This window comes from Numenius arquata, chromosome 1 (genome assembly GCF_964106895.1).
Source record: "Numenius arquata chromosome 1, bNumArq3.hap1.1, whole genome shotgun sequence".
NCBI classification, from domain to species: domain Eukaryota; kingdom Metazoa; phylum Chordata; class Aves; order Charadriiformes; family Scolopacidae; genus Numenius; species Numenius arquata.
The window spans coordinates 137,535,991-137,554,796 of NC_133576.1; the positions used below are offsets into that span (position 1 = coordinate 137,535,991).

Consider the following 18,806-nt stretch of genomic DNA (forward strand, 5'->3'; position numbering starts at 1 on the left):
ATCTTTAAGGTCCCTTCCAACCCAAACCATTCTATGATTCTGTAATTCTGTTAATCATCGGTTCATGTTTGTGAGAACCTGGGTTTGCACACAGGCAGGTAAATGACTCCTTAAAAGTAAATTCAAATTGATGAATGAGAAGATTGAAAACCATGACAACAAGGTTAACAGCTGCATGGGCTCTTACTGAGTACGTGGCTACGGCAGGAGCATGTGCCAACCTGAAAAGTCAGTGAGATGTCTGCATTGGTGGTGGAGTTATCAGGAGCATCCCCTGACACCGACGTACTCCACCGGTGCAGATTGAATGTTACCATTTATTTACCCACACTCTACTGGTGTAATCCCCATTTCTCACTGCAGCGACATGTGCCAGAAGAGAAATTTCCCACAGAAATGGTGTAAATCCAGGGGCAGTTGCTTCAATCTGCTGTCCCAAGGCTACCGGCTCCCAATTCCAAGTTCACCACTGCTGCGGGAAATCAGCTGGAGATCCTTTAAGCAATTCAGGTCCCTGTGACTTTATTTTCTTCTCCCTGTGAACCACTGCACGATGTGTCCCAGGCACTGGGTGCCAGCCATCCCTTTCCAGCATCTAATAACAGTCACCAAAAAGCTGCTGTGATATTTTTTCTTTCCTTTGTCACCTATCCAACGGAGATTTACAGGCCAGAATACGTACGCTGCCCACACTAGCTGTCATCGGGCCGTGCTGTCGGTGATCACCTCAGTGCTCCACTGTGTTACTCTGTTCCAGATAATAAAAATTTTGTTCAAAAGCCCGAGACGGATGCTCCTGGGTCACAGACCGCATCGCTCTGGGCAGAGGCTGTGACTCACCCTCAAGAACACGGACATTTTGAGGAGAAACACCGTCCCCTCCCCTGTGGGCCGACCACGGCCGCCGGCAAGGCGGGAACGGCCCCAACATGGCGGCGGAGCGGGGACCATAGAGACGTGTCTAGAGAGGCCGGGCAGGGTCAGGAGTTCCGCTTCCGGCGGCTCCCGCGGCGCTTCCGCTTCCGACTGCCGTGGAGGAGGAGGCGGCAGCCATGGTGGAGGAGGGAGGCGGTGGCGGCGCCATGAGTTTCCTCAAGCGGTTCCCGCCACCGGCCGAGGGCGTTCGCCACCGGCAGCCCGACACGGAGGCGGTGTTGGCGGGGCGCACCCTGGGCGCCGGAACGCTGTACATCGCCGAGAGGTGAGGGGGGCGGAAACGGAGCGTGTGTTGGGGGGGGATGTGTGTGACCATTCGCGGGAGCCCCGTAGGCCTCGGGGTGCGGGGGCTGCTCTGAGGGGATGCTACCCGGCAGGAACCATCGTGAGGAGGCTGTATGGCTTCTCTTGAGGGGGGCCGGCTTATGAGGGGCCTCCCCTGGGGTCTGGTAGAGACCAGGCTGGGGAGACGGTGCTCTCCCCTGCGGGGTGTGTGGGGCCGCCCTGAGGGACTCCCTCCCCTGAAGGGACTGTGGGGTCTCCCCAGACGGGACCTGGCCGAAGGGGGATGTGGGGGACTCGACGTCCTCTTCCTCCATATCCTTCTTTGATCAGTGGACTGGAGCATCTCTCTTAAGAGGAAAGGCTGAGAGTCCTGGGTCTGTTCAGCCTGGAGAATAGAAGACTGAGAGGGGATTTCATCAATGCTTATCAATATCTAAAGGGCAGGTGGCAAGAAGATGGGGCCAGTCTTTTTTTCAGTGGTACCCAGTGACAGGACAAGGGGCAATGGGCACAAGCTGGAACATGGGAAATTCCATCTCAACATGAGGAAAAATGTCTTAACTTTGAGGGTGGCAGAGCCCTGGAACAGGCTGCCAGAGAGTTTGTGGAGTCTCCTTCTCTGGAGGTGCTCAAAACCCTCCTGGATATGTTCCTGTCCAACCTGCTCTGCGTGACCCTGCTTTGGCAGGGGGTTGGACTAGGTGATCTCTGAAGGTCCCTTCCAACCCCTACCGTTCTGTGACTCAGATAAGGGGGGCCATTGTGTGGGGGAGGCTCTCAAAGAGGGCTGAGGGGCAAGCTCTGAGGAGGGTCCCTTTTATTCCTGCTGGAAGTGGTTTTTAAAGAACGCAAGAGTGAAGAGCACAGCCAGGGAGCCTGGCTGGTTGACACATGAAAAGCACATGGTACCTCTCTTCCGTTGACAGGCGAGCAAACAGGGCTGTTGGTTTTCTGCTGTGGTTCTGTGAAGTCTTTCATGTCACATGAATCACGTGGGCGCTCTGTGTTCTCACCAGGCAGAAATAAATTAAATTATTGTGGAAGATGTTACCTGAAGTCTTTATAATTTCCTTTAAATCCTCCCTGCGTTGCACAGTTCAAGAACAGAGCTTGCTATAAAGGCAACATAATTTTTCTTAACCGTGGAAACGTACTCTAAATATAACATATTTCCACAGTGGAACAGTGTTGTTAGAACAAAAATGCCATTAAAATGCATACTTAGGCGTGAATTGTCTTTTAAAACCTTTAGATCCTGAAATGTTTATAAACCAGGTAATATTATTTGAGGGGGTTTTGCCCCACCTGAACTTGTTAGTGATGTTCTATTCCTCTCGGAGAGCAATCTCTCTGGAATTTCAGTTACTGCTTTGTTTAGTTGTTTAGTTGCAGATACAAGGGTTTCTGTTCGTGCAGCGTCTGCTCTCAACATGTATAATGTTGAGTTTCTTTGTAACTTGTTTTCAGTACATTTTTGTGTGAGGCACATAAAAGCCTGCCAGCTTCTTCCCAACGTGTTTCCAGAGCGTCGCAGAGCTTTTACCAGAGTCACTTGCTGCTCATGAATAGAAAACGCCTCTGCAGGAGTGCCGTGCCGTGCTGTGGGAGAACCGGGCGGACAATGCGGCTTTGGATCCGTGTACTGACTCTGTGTCAGCAGCTGTAAATGCTTAGAACTAGCTAATCGAGGCTAGGAAAGAAATTCCTTGCTCCCACTGCATTAGCTCTTGCTCTCAGCCTGATTTCCTGGGACAAGGAGTCTTCTGTGACCTTCTCAGTGGTTTTGTCCCTCCAGAAAAACTTGAGAGCTGAGTTTTGCGTGTGATGGAGGTCTCGCTTTCTGCCTCTCGGTATTTCTGTTCGCTGTCTGACCTCATCGATCACAGACGCCCAAAACTAGCTTGGGTTTGATTTCTCGGCCACTGGAAAGACATGGATCTTTGTGATATGAAGGAGGTAGCGGCCCAGTGGTGACAACCCATGCTGTCTCTTGGTGTGGTCAGGGATGAGAGTGGAAATGCGGGGAAGCAGAGGTTGTAGCACATAAGTTGTGAAGGGATGGAAACCGTAACCTGGCTTTGTTACCTCTGCTGGTCACAGAACTGGTTGTTTTTCTACATACAGGCTACACCCACATCAGATCTCTGATTCTTCAGAAAATACAACCGTGACTTTCCTTTCAGTATTCACTTTATCTTGAAAAACCACAGAACATTTAATAGTTTGAGTTATTAATCGTATTCTGGAACCTCTGCAGTGAGCTTTGGGATGACAGATATTTATAGGGAGAAAAAATTGAAGAGGTAGGGAGAGAAATTCGGGATTTAGTGTAAATGTGATAAAGCTGAAATGTGTTCAGGGCGCTCAGCTTCGTGTTCTTTAAGAAAAGGTAGGTTTCTTTTACCTCAGCCATTATATTGTTGCAAGGTCCTGTTTGGGCAGGTCCAGGACTGTATTACCTGAGAGCGGGGTAAGTGCCTTGTCTGGAATTACTCACTTTTTTGGGGTTGATTTGCATTTCTGCAGGCATGAGTCGGGTATCTTGGATTCCTCTGTTAGTTTCTAACTTGTCTCTTTTTTCCCCCCTGCCTCCTTGTTAGTCGCCTTTCTTGGCTGGAAAACTCCGGAGTTGGCTTCTCCTTGGATTATCCCACCATAAGTTTACACGCCGTCTCCAGGGACCTGAGCGCCTTCCCGTGCGAGCACTTGTACGTCATGGTGAATGCCAAGTTCGAAGGTACGCCCGGAGTGTTGCTTAGTGCTCCCGCGTGGTCCTGAGAGGCATGATTTTTTTCTTCAAAGAGAGTAAATTCTGTTTTTAAAAATGATATGCTTCATTCAAGTAATAGCTTGTGTTTTCTTTTTCGTTTCTCTGAAGGATAGTTACTTTAGAATCATAGAATTGTCTAGGTTGGAAGGGACCTTTAAGATCATCTAGTCCAACCATCAATCTAACTCTGATAAAAACCATCACTAAACCATGTCTCTAAGCACTGTGTCAACCCGTCTTTTGAATCCCTCCAGGGATGGTGCCTCAACTGCTTCCCTGGGCAGCCCATTCCAAGGCTTGATAACCCTTGCAGTGTAAATATTTTTCCTAATATCCAATCTGAACCTCCCCTGGCGCAACTTGAGGCCGTTTCCTCTTATCCCATCGCCTGTTCCTTGGGAGAAGAGACCGACCCCCCCTTGGCTACACCCTCCTTTCAGGGAGTTGGAGAGAGTGAGAAGGTCTCCCCTCAGCCTCCTTTTCTCCAGGCTGAACACTCCCAGCTCCCTCAGCTGCTCTTCACAAGACTTATTCTCCAGACCCCTCACCAGCTCCATTGCCCTTCTCTGGACACACTCCAGCACCTCAATGTGCTTTTTGTGGTAAGGGGCCCAAAACTGGACACAGAAGTATAGCTTTGCTCTTGTTTAGAGTCACTTCTCTACCGTTGAGCTCTCAGCATGCGAGTATGTACAGCTGGAGTCGCTGAAAATTGGCTCTCTGCTCTCTTACACTCATTTTAAATAAATTAGTTCCTCTGCTCTCTCCCCGTGATTCCAGGTCAAGTATCATTTTTGCTTTATTGAATTTATGTTAATGTTGTTACCCTCTCCAGCCTTTATGAATTCCTGCTGATTCCCATTAGCCTGCGGGCGTTCATTCATTTTCTCCCGCAGCTTGCTTAAAAAATACGGCGATAGCTCGTGTTACCAGGCTTAATGGGTCTTTGTAGGTGAACCCAGAACTGGCCTTTTGACCAGTCTTGCTTTGACCTAGAAAAAACAAGCTTTCTGCTTCATTTTTTTCTATGGAAATTTTCTGGTTTTGATGTATTGATTGTTTTCTTCCGTCAGACCTGTTCATATTTTGAGAGTGTGGTAAACTGCCATCTCGATTGAAGAGTAGCGAGTGTTAAGTGTTGAGCAGGTTTCCTTTCCCCTTCATGCCCACTAGTCGTTGTAGTTAAAGTCTGGCTTTTAATTTTTCTTTAAATAGTCTATATACTGATAGTACTGACAAGCCTCTGAGGAGGCAGAGGCGTTTTTAAGCTATTAATACTTTTCTTTATTTCCCTCTCATATTAGTGACGTTCTCTGACAATCTGTCACCACAAATCATCAGAGAATGTGTGCGTGCACCTCTTGGTTCTTCTTCCTTTATTTTCCTTTGTCTTTATTTGAAGTTACCAGAGCCTAGTCTGAAGAAAGGTGTTTGAAAATGGGGATATCCTGTGATAGTTCTTATCTATAAATCCTTAATAGACTGATTTTTGTGAGGTTTTTCGTTGCTGTTTTATTTTTTAAAATCTATCAACTCTGGCTACAGTAAATCATCTACAGCAAGCGGAAGGTTTGTTTAGTTTTCAAGTTTACCCCTGGCCCAGGATTGTAACCGCTGAATAGTGTTAAACCCAAATCTCTCCACTTCTTTGGCTGCAGGAGGTTTCATTTCTTCGTTGGGCCGTGTACATTTTGTTCCTCCTCTGCAAGTTTTTGTTGCATTCTCTGTGTGTATATGCCTCGTCCTCGCCCCTTTTTTTAGAAAAGGCAATCAGAGGGTTGGCTTCATTGAAAACAAAGAGCTGGACTTGGCAGTAACAAGCTGTGCCCACGGGTGTCAGTTGGAAAAGGATTGTGTGGCTTCCTTGGAGACTTCATTTCTGGGGGCAGCTGGTGGGCAGCTTCTTGGCTTCTTCATATTCTTGGCTGTGCCAGTTGTTTGTGATAAAAGCTACTCTCAGTGGAAGAGCCTTAACTGTATTCCTCTTTTTCTGCAGAAAAGAATTCTGCGGTTTTGAGGCTGTCAGTGCAGTGTCCCCAGCCACTAAGTGATGAACTAGGGTGCATCAAGAAGAGTGTGACCAGCAGGTCAAGGGAGGTCATCCTCCCCCTCTTCTCTGCCCTGGTGAGGCCCCATCTCGAGTACTGTGTCCAGTTCTGGGCTCCCCAGTTCAAGAAGGACAGGGAACTGCTGGAGAGGGTACAGCAGAGGGCTCCCAAGATGATGAGGGACCTGGAGCATCTCTTTTATGAGGAAAGGCTGAGGGACTTGGGTCTTTTTAGTCTGGAGAAGACTGAGGGGGGATCTGATCAATGCTTATAAATACTTAAAGGGTGGGTGTCAGGAGGATGGGGCCAGTCTTTTTTCAGTGGTGCCCAGGGATAGGACAAGAGGAAATGGGCACAAACTTGTACATAAGAAGTTCCACCTAAAGATGAGGAGGAATCATAGAATCCTAGAATGGTTAGAGTTGGAAGGGACCTTAAAGATCATCGAGTTCCAACCCCCCTGCCATGGGCAGGGACACCTCCACTAGAGCAGGTTGCTCAAAGCCCCATCCAGCCTGGCCTTTAACACTTCCAGGGATGGGGCATCCACAACTTCCAGGAAGAACTTCCAGGAAGTTCTTCACTTCAGGGGTGGCAGAGCCCTGGAACAGGCTGCCCAGAGAGATGGTGGAGTCTCTGTCTCTGGAGACATCCAAACCCCGCTTGGACATGTTCCTGTGCAACCTGCTCTGGGTGGCCCTGCTCTGGCAGGGGGGTTGGACTGGATGATCTCCAGAGGTCTCTTCCAACCTCATATCATTCTGTGATTCTGTGAACTGAAACCATCTTCTTTGTGGCTTTAATATTTACAGGAAATAAAATGTTGTTTTGTTCCTCACCTGTGCACAGGCGTTGGGAAGCACGGTTTTGCCCACAGTTGTCACTGGCTCTGGGTGCGCTTTCTATCTCTGACGTCTTGTTGGCTGGCAAGCAATGGCAGAAATCGAGTCAAGATCTTCTGTAAATGTCAGAGTCCTCTGGAAGAGGCCAGACCGGAAGCGGGTTGATTTCATGACAGTAGCGTTAAGGATCTGTAAAATTCATGTGGTTTTAAAAAAAAAAAATACATATAGAGCATAGCGCAAGTAAATGATAATGATTGTGAATTGGGGGGGGATTTTGAGCACGGTTGTTTTTAATAAGAATCAGGCAGTTTTCCTGAAGTATGTGACTACATCGTGTGGCCATTGCAGAAATCTAAAGTCCTAAAATTATAAATAGAGAAGTTTTCGTGTGCGTTGCAAGAGCTGTCGAGGTGGTATCAGTAACGTGGATGGGAGTGGGTGTGTTGGTGCCTCTCACAGGTTAGAATCATAGAATTGTCTAGGTTGGAAGGGACCTTTAAGATCATCCAGTCCAACCATCAACCTAACTCTGGTAAAAAAATCATCACTAAACCATGTCACTAAGCACCGTGTCAACCCGTCTTCTGAATCCCTCCAGGGATGGTGCCTCAACCACTTCCCTGGGCAGCCCATTCCAAGGCTTAATAACCCTTGCAGTGTAAATATTTTTCCTGATATCCAATCTGAACCTCCCCTGGCACAACTTCAGGCCATTTCCTCTTGTCCTATCATGTGTTCCTCGGGAGGAGAGACCGACCCCCCCCTTGGCTACACCCTCCTTTCAGGGAGTTGTAGAGAGTGATAATGTCTCTCCTCAGCCTCCTTTTCTCCAGGCTGAACACCCCCAACCTCTCCTCATAAGACTTGTTCTCCAGGCCCCTCACCAGCTTCGTTGCCCTTCTTGTGTCCGGGTTTCTGATTTATTACCTGTGTGTTCCTGAAAGAATAAACAAATATGACTTTTTTTGAGAAAATAAACATGTTTCTCTTAAATCTTTCAATTTCCTACAGAAGAGGGGACAAAAGAGCCTCCCGTGGCTGAAGGGGAGGAGGAGGAAGACAGTGATGACGATGCTGAACCAATTGCGGAATTCAGATTTGTACCTAGCGACAAATCAGCCTGTAAGTGAAGAGGGAAATCGCGGTTTAACTTAAAGTCCTGGCTATATGTGGAAGACACTCGGTAGAGGGATGTAAATTAAGTGATTCTTTAGTGTCCTTCTCTACTTACTTGATTTCTGTGTGCTGACAAGAACAAAGCAAATTGTTTTATCTTGCTGAAACTGGAATATTTCAAGGAGCCACTTCTCAAGGAAAAATCCAGTGCTTTAAAATAGAGACTTTTAAGTATAAATCCATGACTCAGATAATCCTCTATATACATTCACAGAGAACTTATATGGGAAACATTTTCTTAATTACAAATTCAGTGATATCGGGAGTCAGCGACGATTTTATTAAGAACATACTAATGTCCAGGTGCTGGAAAGCGGTTGTATCCCAACTGGTGTGGAGCTTAGTTGTATCCAAGTTTTAAGAATTTTATGTATTAGATGCCGCAAGGAATCCTGCGGGGGGTAACCACAGGCTGAATTGTCCAAAGATAAGCCTTTTTCATCAGTGAAGTAATGGGAAAGTGCTCTTAAGAGGATAAAGCACTGGGCTGGAATCGGGAAACCTGGTTTGTTTCTTGCGTGGCTCCTTAGATGATGTTTTCGAATATGAATTCAGTGGTGGTTTTTGGTAAAGGAATATTCTCAATCTCTTTGGTCACTCGGGCCAGGATTTCTTGCTTGTTGTTGTGGAGTGTTGGTGGAGAAACGAGGGAGGTTTGTGTTTGTTTGTGTTCCTGCAGTGGAAGCCATGTTCTCAGCGATGTGTGAATGCCAAGCTCTGCATCCAGACCCAGACGATGAAGATTCAGACAACGATTACGAAGGGGAGGAGTACGATGTTGAGGCTCGTGGTTCGTAACAGTTCTTTCTTTTGAAATACAGAATCACAGAATCTGTGAAGGGACCTTTGAGACCATTGAGTCCAACCACAAAACCAAACAAACAAAACCAAAAAAAACCAAACACACCAAACACCAAAACCAGAACAAAAACAAAACCCACACAAAACAAGCACCCACAACCACACCCCACCCCACCCACAGACAGACACAAACCAACCATCTCGGGCACTAGAGCATGCCCTGAAGGGCCATGTCTACACGCTTCTTAAATACCTCCAGGGATGGCGACTCCACCACCTCCCTGGGCAGGCTGTTCCAGTGCCTGACCACTCTCTCAGTAAAGTAATTCTTCCTAATATCTAATCTAAACCTCCCCTGCCCCAACTTCAGACCATTTCCTCTGGTCCTGTCATTATTCCCTTGGGAGAAGAGGCCAACACCCACCTCTCTACAACCTCCTTTCAGGTAGTTGTAGAGGGCAATGAGGTCCCCCCTCAGCCTCCTCTTCTCCAAACTAAACATGCCCAGTTCCCTCAGCCTCTCCTCATGAGACTTGTTCTCTAGACCTCTCCCCAGCTTGGTGGCTCTCCTCTGGACACGCTCCAGCAGCTCAATGTCCTTCCTGTAGTGAGGGGCCCAGAACTGAACACAGCACTCGAGGTGAGGCCTCACCAGTGCCGAGTACAGAGGCACCATCACTTCCCTACTCCTGCTGGCCACGCTATTCCTGATACGGGCCAGGATGCCGTTGGCCTTCTTGGCCACCTGGGCACACTGCTGGCTCATGTTAAGCCGGCTGTCCACCAATACCCCCAGGTCCTTTTCTGCTGGGCAGCTTTCCAGCCACTCTTCCCCAAGCCTGTAGCGTTGCCTGGGGTTGTTGTGACCTACCAGCTCCTGGATACCTGGAACTTCTTCTAGAGTATCTGTCATGAGAATGGTTTGGGCTGTTAAGAAGTTCCTTGTTTATCTTGCTGAAACATTCTTTATGCCACAGAAACAATGTAAAGCCTTGGAAATCTGCAGAAGATGTGTAGTTTAGCTGTCAGAAATCACTGGAATTCAGCAAAAACATTGTTCTTGACCCCACCTGGAGAACTGCTCCCAGCTCTGGGGCCCCAACATAAGAAGGATGTGGACCTGTTGGAACAGGTTGAGAGGAGGTCACGGAGATGATCCGAGGGCTGGAGCCCCTCTGCTGTGAGGACAGGCTGAGAGAGTTGGGGGGTGTTCAGCCTGGAGAAGAGAAAGCTCCGGGGAGACCTTAGAGCCCCTTCCAGTCCCTAAAGGGGCTCCAGGAAAGCTGGGGAGGGACTCTTGATCAGGGGGTGGAGCGATAGGTCAAACTGGAAGAGGGGAGTTTTAGATTAGATATTAGGAATAAATTCTTTCCTGTGAGGGTGGTGAGACACTGGCTGCCCAGAGAAGCTGTGGCTGCCCCATCCCTGGAGGTGTTCAAGGCCAGGTTGGATGGGGCTTTGAGCAACCTGGTCTAGTGGGAGGTGTCCCTGCCCATGGCAGGAGGGTGGAACTTGATGATCTTTAAGGTCCCTTCTAACCCAAACCATTCTATGATTCAAAAGCCCAAAGGCACAAATGTCAGCCTTTCCTGTTCCCAGTGGATATGCTGGCACAAGTTCAGTGCCATTGACATGGTGTGGTCGGTTGAGATCACTCTGTATGTTCCGTAACCGATATAAGTAGCCTTTTAATCTCAGTCTGTTAATTTTAGCATAACTTGCCGAGCTGTTGTCCTGTTCCTCCACCCCTGCTTGATCCGGGCTCCTGAACTCAGGTCTGATAAACGTAAACTTGTTTTTGCAGAGCTGGAACAAGGTGACATTCCAAGCTTTTACACTTACGAAGAAGGATTGTCGCATTTAACCGCAGAAGGTCAGGCCACTCTGGAGAGGTTAGAAGGCATGTTAGCCCAGTCCGTCAGCAGCCAGTACAACATGGCGGGAGTGAGAACAGAAGACTCGATAAGGGAGTTTGAAGGTAAGAAATGCTTTTCTTTTACTAAAATATATGAAAACAGTGATTCTCCAGTCTGGCCAGGATTTCCTGGTGTGATTGCGACGGAGACCAGCTCCAGGGCAGGTAAGACTGCGCTGGGAGTAGCGATCTGTAGCTGAAAAGGCCGAGGGAAAGCTCTTTTTGGGGCTTTTTTGTCGCCGGGCAAAGCCTCCTCCACGTGGTGGGGGCTGACAGCTGGTGGGCCGGCTGCTGACTAAGCCTGGGCGGAGCCAGCGCCTCCCGCGGCACATTTAAACAAGCCATTAACGTACCTAACGGTCATTGCGACGGAGACCAGCTCCAGGGCAGGTAAGACTGCGCTGGGAGTAGCGATCTGTAGCTGAAAAGGCCGAGGGAAAGCTCTTTTTGGGGCTTTTTTGTCGCCGGGCAAAGCCTCCTCCACGTGGTGGGGGCTGACAGCTGGTGGGCCGGCTGCTGACTAAGCCTGGGCGGAGCCAGCGCCTCCCGCGGCCCATCACACCGCCATCCTATAAGAAGCCCCGGGGGAGGGCAGAAGCTAGCTTCTGCCCACCGAGCAGCAACCAGTTGCTGGGTGGGTGTCCTGGTCGGTGCCTAACGCCGCTGCAACTTGTACAGCTGGGTCCTGAGCCTCTGCCGTTGTGCAAGGTAAGTTCAATTCCTCGCTCCAACTGACCTTTCCACTGCCTCTTGCTTGCACACATCCAGCCATGGCTAGAACTAGGTCAAAGGCTATTGCCAAGAAAGCTGTGGGCACCCAGACAGAGGCCCCACGCAAACACGTGGGTGTCCAGGCCTCGGGCTGCAGGGAGTGCCGAGGCCTGGCCCTTGCCATGGAGGGTAGTGGTGATGACACCTGTGTCAGATGTGAACAGGTGAATGACCTCCTCGGCCTGGTGGTTGAGCTGAAGGAGGAAGTGGAAAGGTTGAGGAGTATCAGGGAATGTGAGAGGGAGATTGACTGGTGGGCCCACTCCCTGAAAATAAAAGAACATGTTGAGGCCCCACATAAGCCAGAGGACCCTCTCCCCATCTCTCGCCCGACAGTAGAAGGGGATCTCAGAGAAGAGGGGGAATGGAAACAGGTCCCTAGTCGGCGAAGCAGGCGAATCCCCTCCCTGCCTCTCCCACCTCCCCAGTTACCCCTGCAGAACCGGTATGGAATCCTGCAGGAGGAATTGACTGTTGGAGAGGAGGATGGTACAACTAGGCAGGATGTGCCAGAAAGACCACGTCGCCGCAAACCTGGCATCACAACTAGTTCAAGAAGGAAAAGCAGAAGGGTCATCGTTGTGGGTGACTCTCTATTGAAGGGGGCAGAGGGACCAATATGCCGTCCTGACCCGCTTCACAGGGAAGTCTGCTGCCTCCCTGGGGCACGGGTCAGGGACGTGTTGGACAAAGTTCCTGCTCTAGTCAACCCTTCTGACTATTACCCCCTTGTAGTTTTTCAGGTAGGCAGTGATGATGTATATAATACATCCAGGAAATTAAAAACAATCATAAAGGACTTTAAGACACTGGGAAAACTGGTTGAGGGATCAGGGGCACAGGTAATTTTTTCAGCAATACCCTTAGTTGCAGGAGGAAATCCTGAAAGAAACAAAAAGGCAACTGCGATAAACAAGTGGCTCAGAAACTGGTGCCATCACCGAAATTTTGGGTATTCTGAACTCAGGGAATTTTATATGGCACCGAGTCGGATAGCAACAGATGGAGTACACCTGTCTCAGAAGGGGAGAAAGATACTGGCAAGTGAGTTGGCGGGGCTTGTTGAAAGGGCTTTAAACTAGGATCGAAGGGGGAGGGGGTTAAGCGTAGGTTGAGCAGAAAAAAACTCAAAGAGAGCCTTCAACCTGCCATCTCAGCTAATAAGTCGGCCCCTTTAGGCACCCAGCTGAAGTGCCTTTACACAAATGCACGCAGCATGGGGAACAAACAAGAGGAGTTAGAGATGTGCGCACGCCTCCAGGGCTACGACATTATTGGCATCACCGAGACGTGGTGGGATGGCTCTTACGACTGGAGTGTTCGAATGGAAGGTTACAAGCTCTTCAGGAAGGACAGGCTGGGCAGAAGGGGAGGGGGTGTTGCCCTCTATGTCAAGGACCAGCTGGAATGTATGGAGCTTCACCTGGGGATGGGTGAAGACAAGACAGAGAGCTTATGGGTCAGGATTAAAGGGAGCACGGGGGCAGGTGATGTTACAGTAGGAGTCTGCTACAGGCCACCAGATCAAAGTGACAGCGAGGATGTGGCCCTCTACAAACAGATAGGGGCAGCATCGCGCTCACACGCTCTGGTCCTCATGGGGGACTTCAACCACCCCGACATCTGTTGGAAGGACAACACAGCAGAGCACAGGAAATCCAGGAAGTTCTTAGAATATGTCGACGACAACTTTCTTCTGCAAATAATAGAGGAACCAACGAGGAAAGGAGCAGTGCTGGACCTTGTCCTCACCAACAAGGAGGGGCTGGTCGGGAATGTCAAGTTCAAGGGTAGCCTCGGCTGCAGTGACCATGAGATGATAGAATTCAAGATTCATAAGGCAGCAAGGAGGGTGCGCAGCAAGCTGGCTACCCTGGACTTCAAAAGAGCAGACTTTGATCTCCTGAGAGATCTGATTGGTAAGGTAGCGTGGGAAAAAGAACTGGAAGGGAGAGGGGCCCAAAAAAGCTGGGTGGTATTTAAGGATTGCCTCCTCCAAGCTCAGGAGAGGTGCATCCCAAAAAAGAAGAAATCGGGCAAAATAGCCAGTAGGCCGGCGTGGATGAACAAGGAACTGCTGGACAAACTCAGGACCAAAAAGGAGGCCTATAGAGGGTGGAAGCAGGGAAAGGTAGACTGGGAAGAATACAGAGAAGCTGTCCGAGTCACCAGAAACCTGATCAGGCAAGCGAAAGCCCAGGCAGAACTAAATCTAGCCAGGGATGTGAAAAATAACAAGAAGAACTTCTATAGATATATCAGGGATAAAAATAAGACGAGGGAAGCTGTGGGTCCCCTCCGGAAGGAAACGGGAGACCTGGTCACCCAGGATGTGGATAAGGCTGAGCTACTGAATGACTTCTTTGCCTCAGTCTTCACTGGCAAGGGCCCTAACCACACTGCCCAAGTCACGAAGGGCAAGAACAGGGGCTCTGGGAATGAAGAAGCACCCACAGTACAAGAAGACGAGGTTCGAGACCTCTTAAAGAACCTGAAGGTGCATAAGTCCATGGGACCTGATGAAATCCATCCACGGGTCCTGAGAGAACTGGCGGACGAAGTTGCTAAGCCCCTCTCCATCATATTTGAGAAATCGTGGCAGTCTGGTGAAGTTCCCACTGACTGGAAAAAAGGGAACATAACTCCAATATTCAAAAAAGGAAACAAAGAAGACCCGGGAAACTACAGGCCGGTCAGTCTCACCTCTGTGCCTGGCAAGATCATGGAGCAGATCCTCCTGAAATCCTTGCTAAGGCACATGGAGAATAAAGAAGTGATTGGAAACAGCCAACATGGCTTCACCAAGGGCAAATCGTGCCTGACAAATTTGGTGGCCTTTTACAATACTGCCACAGACTTGGTAGACAAGGGCAGAGCGACTGACGTCATTTACCTGGACTTATGCAAAGCATTTGACACTGTCCCGCACGACATCCTGGTCTCAAAATTGGAAACTCATGGATTCGATGGATGGACCACTCGGTGGATAGGGAACTGGCTGGATGGCCGCATCCAAAGGGTTACAATCAATGGCTCAATGTCCAGGTGGCGGCCAGTAACGAGTGGTGTTCCGCAGGGGTCGGTACTGGGACCAGTACTGTTTAACATCTTTGTCGGTGACATGGACAGTGGGATAGAGTGCACCCTCAGCAAGTTTGCTGATGACACCAAGCTCGGTGGCGCAGTTGACACGCTGGAGGGAAGGGATGCCATCCAGAGGGACCTAGACAGGCTGGAGAGGTGGGCTCGTGCAAATTGCATGAAGTTCAACCAAGCCAAGTGCAGGGTCCTGCACCTGGGACGTGGCAACCCCAGGCACAAATACAAGTTGGGTGGAGAATGGCTGGAGAGCAGCCCCGAGGAGAAGGACTTGGGAGTGCTTATGGATGAGAAGCTCAACATGAGCAGGCAGTGTGCACTGGCAGCCCAGAGAGCCAACCGTGTCCTGGGCTGCATCAGGAGAAGTGTGGCCAGCAGGTCTCGCGAGGTGATTCTGCCCCTCTACTCTGCGCTCGTGAGACCCCTCCTGGAGTACTGTGTCCAGCTTTGGAGTCCTCAACACAGAAAGGACATGGACCTGTTGGAACGGGTCCAGCGGAGAGCCACGAGGATGATCAGAGGGATGGAGCACCTCTCCTATGAAGACAGACTGAGAGAGCTGGGGTTGTTCAGCCTGGAGAAGAGAAGGCTCCGGGGAGACCTTATAACAGCCTATCAATACCTGAAGGGAGCCTACAGAAGAGCTGAAGAGGGACTCTTTGTCAGGAAGAGTGGTGACAGGACAAGGGGCAATGGTTTTAAATTGGAAGAGAAGAGATTTAGATTAGATATAAGGAAGAAATTCTTTACAGTGAGGGTGGTGAGGCACTGGAACAGGTTGCCCAGGGAAGTTGTGGATGCCCCATCCCTGGAAGTGTTCAAGGCCAGGCTGGATGGGGCTTTAAGCAACCTGCTCTAGTGAGAGGTGTCCCTGCCCATGGCAGGGGGGTTGGAACTAGATGATCTTTAAGGTCCTTTCCAACTCTAGCCATTCTATGATTCTATGATTCTATGATTCTATGATTCCCCGGAAAAGTGGTAGGGTGAAGTTGATTTAAGATTAAAAAAAATGTCTACACTGGGATTAGGAAGCATTTGCACTCTAAACAGGTAATACTGTATATTTTTTTTAATATCCTAAATTGTAAGTTAATAATTCTCTTTACAGAGTTCAGTGTGAATTCAGAATCATTGAAATAGACTGGAACAGATTTTTTAAAAATCTGCTTTTCTGAAGGATGCCGTCTCTTAACGCTACTGATTGTTCAAATATATATTTAAGGAGTAAGGTTTCCTTTTGTTGGAAAAAACCCCCAGTTTCTCAAAATTTGCCTTTTCTCCATGCTGTTTTCCCTGGAGCAATATGTTACCTGGGAGAAGAATGGGGAAGTAGTTTAGTAGCATTACTTCTTTTTTTTGGATATAAATCTCAGTTTTTAGTAGGGCTTGGCATTTTTGAAGGATGAAAAATGGTGTGGCTGTTGTGGATTTCTAGCTCTCAGCTTGTCTAGAATAGTCAACAGAATCATAACTAATCTGCTCTGATCCACATCGGTGATTTTTTTTTTAATCTTTCTTTGCCTTGTCAGTTGTTTACAGGTTCTCTTTGGTCCATGACTTCGAATAAATTTATATAATGTAAAGATAACCTAGGTGATATACTCCTGTTTTAGCAGTGGCCTTCATCTGAAAATTTTGTCAGGTTGCTGACCCCCGAAATGATGAAAATTAAGATAAATTGAACAGCAGACATGTCACATGTCTCAAAGCCATCTTCATCAGTTTTTATTTGCCTTCCTGATCTTATTTGCTACGGTTCTGCTTTATGGTTTGCTACAATTATTGATATCCCCAGGGCTGCTCAGTTTCAGAATTCTATTATTTTTTGACATTGTAACATAAACCAATTGTTCTTTTTTTTTTTCTCCAAAATTATGATTGCTGAGAGCGGTTTCAGAACAGGATCAAGCTTCTTTCTGGTAGAGCACAATTAATTAAAGCTTTTAAAAGGAATCATGGCATTTGTTACACTGAAACTTCATTTAAGAAATTAAATAGTTTAAATCCGGTATTTAAGCCTTTTAATAAGATGGGGTGAGACGAGGTTGTAGGTGACATCTTTAAGTGACCCACAGATCGAGCTGGAACAAGACCAGCGACTTGTGAGCTCCTTAGTGTTTCCTTGGGCCGCCTTCAGAAATTCAGCAAAGGAGTTTCCTGCTCTGGCCGCCTCTTGTCAACAGAGGGCGCTCGCTCTCTTTCCTGTGATAATTAGGGCTACAAAGATGATGAGGGGCCTGAAGCATCTCTCTTAGGAGGAAAGGCTGAGGGACTTGGGTCTTTTTAGTCTGGAGAAGGCTGAGGGGGGATCTGATCAACACCTATAAATACTTAAAGGGTGGGTGTCAGGAGGATGGGACCAGTCTTTTTTCAGTGGTGCCCAGTGACAGGACAAGAGGAAATGGGCACAAACTTGAACAGAAGAGGCTCCATCTAAAGATGAGGAGGAACTTCTTCACTTTGAGGGTGGCAGAGCCCTGGAACAGGCTGCCCAGAGAGGTGGTGGCGTCTCCTTCTCTGGAGACATTCAAAACCTGCCTGGACACGTTCCTGTGCAACCTGCTCTGGGTGGCCCGGCTTTGGCAGAGGGGTTGGCCTAGATGATCTCCAGAGGTCCCTTCCAACCCCATATCATTCTGTGATTCTGTGATACCCAGCATTGCCTGTTGTTTTCCAGATGGGATGGAGGTGGACATAGCGCCAGTAGTTGCGGGGCAGTTTGAAGACGCAGAAGTGGATCACTGAGGAGGACATCCGCCGCTGTAAGTTCTTCTGTCTTCCACCAACAATGCTTTTCAGTCCTGCAGAGCCTTCTGTCTCTCTAGTTTGTATAACGCACGTGATCCCAGACCTCCTGCGGGAAGTGTCTTGTGATATCAGGATGATGGCGATTTAGAGAAGGAAAAGGTAGCTGTAGTTATCACGAGTATGGAAAGATATTCAGTAATCTGTCCAAAATTGCCTGTTGGTATCAACCATCGTGCTGTGTGGATGTGCCTGTGTAGAAGACAGGTCAGCTCATTGGTAAATTAAGAATGATCCGAGCTCAAAGGCTCTTAGATGCTGATACATAAATGCTGGAGCCATTGTTGGGAAGTTACTGTCCTTAGTATCCATTATTTCACCCTTAGTGTGCAAGATTTCCCAAGCCTTTCCAGGGGGCAGAACACTTGACAGCGCCGTGAGTCCATCTCTTCCTTCACTGTAAGCGGAGCAGGAACAGTTCCCGGTAAAGTTACTGAGCAATCGGGATGGGATTGTTGTCAGAAACACACAATGTAGAGACAACACCCTGCCCAGGTTGTTGTGCCAGTGTCCCCTCTTGCCCACCGTCACCCGTACTGCTTTTCTCCTGTTAGTGGCATTACGAGATGTGCCAGCGTTTCCTCTTTGGCGCTGGGTGGGAGAAGAAGAGCAGCTTCTTCTGGGACTGTGTTTGTGGTGCCGCACGGGCACAGCGGGGGTGTGATTCCACCCCTGCTTCAGCAGTGCCCACTGGCGCCCAGTTTGCACGTGCTGCTGGAGAGATGGGGCCTTGTCCTGCTTCTTCTACCTCCCTGGGAAGTGAGACTGCGAGCGCAGAACTGTCCCGCTTGAAATGCCGGAGAAAACAGTTGTGGGGCGGACAGCCAAAAGCTTGGGGGAGGGAAAAGGAGAGGGGCAGGGGAGGAAGGGGCCACAAAAACCCTTTTACTCCGCTCTCATGAGACCCCACCTGGAGCACTGTGTCCAGCTTTGGAGTCCTCAGCACAGGAGAGGCGTGGACCTGTTGGAGTGGGGCCAGAGGAGGCCACAGAGATGCTGGGAGGGCTGGACCATCCCCCCCCTCTGCTGTGAGGACAGGCTGAGAGAGTTGGGGGGGTTCAGCCTGGAGAAGAGAAGGCTCTGGGGAGACCTTAGAGTCCCAGTCCCTAAAGGGGCTCCAGGAAAGCTGGGGAGGGACTCTTGATCAGGGGGGTGGAGCGATAGGACAAGGGGTAATGGCTTCAAACTGGAAGAGGGGAGTTTTAGATTAGATATTAGGAATAAATTCTTTCCTATGAGGGTGGTGAGACACTGGCTGCCCAGAGAAGCTGTGGCTGCCCCATCCCTGGAGGTGTTCAAGGCCAGGCTGGATGGGGCTTTGAGCAACCTGCTCTAGTGGAGGTGTCCCTGCCCAT

General features: G+C 49.0%; 1 protein-coding gene across 2 annotated transcripts in view; it reads left to right on the plus strand.

Moving 5' to 3' along the window:
* The first annotated feature begins 1,032 nt into the window (after window positions 1–1,032).
* CLNS1A (chloride nucleotide-sensitive channel 1A) overlaps window positions 1,033–18,806 on the plus strand; it is a 21,375-nt gene continuing 3,601 nt past the window's right edge. Inside the window, exons 1-7 of one of the 2 annotated variants that reach the window (XM_074168746.1) lie at window positions 1,038–1,201; window positions 3,822–3,958; window positions 7,896–8,006; window positions 8,740–8,850; window positions 10,666–10,839; window positions 17,324–17,408; window positions 17,778–17,850. In XM_074168746.1, the coding sequence (XP_074024847.1) occupies window positions 1,053–1,201; window positions 3,822–3,958; window positions 7,896–8,006; window positions 8,740–8,850; window positions 10,666–10,839; window positions 17,324–17,391 (750 nt within the window). In that variant the 5' untranslated portion in view covers window positions 1,038–1,052 and the 3' untranslated portion in view covers window positions 17,392–17,408; window positions 17,778–17,850. Of the gene's footprint in view, window positions 1,202–3,821; window positions 3,959–7,895; window positions 8,007–8,739; window positions 8,851–10,665; window positions 10,840–17,323; window positions 17,409–17,777; window positions 17,851–18,806 lie in introns of those variants that run through there. The other variant, XM_074168738.1, reaches the window with a different exon arrangement.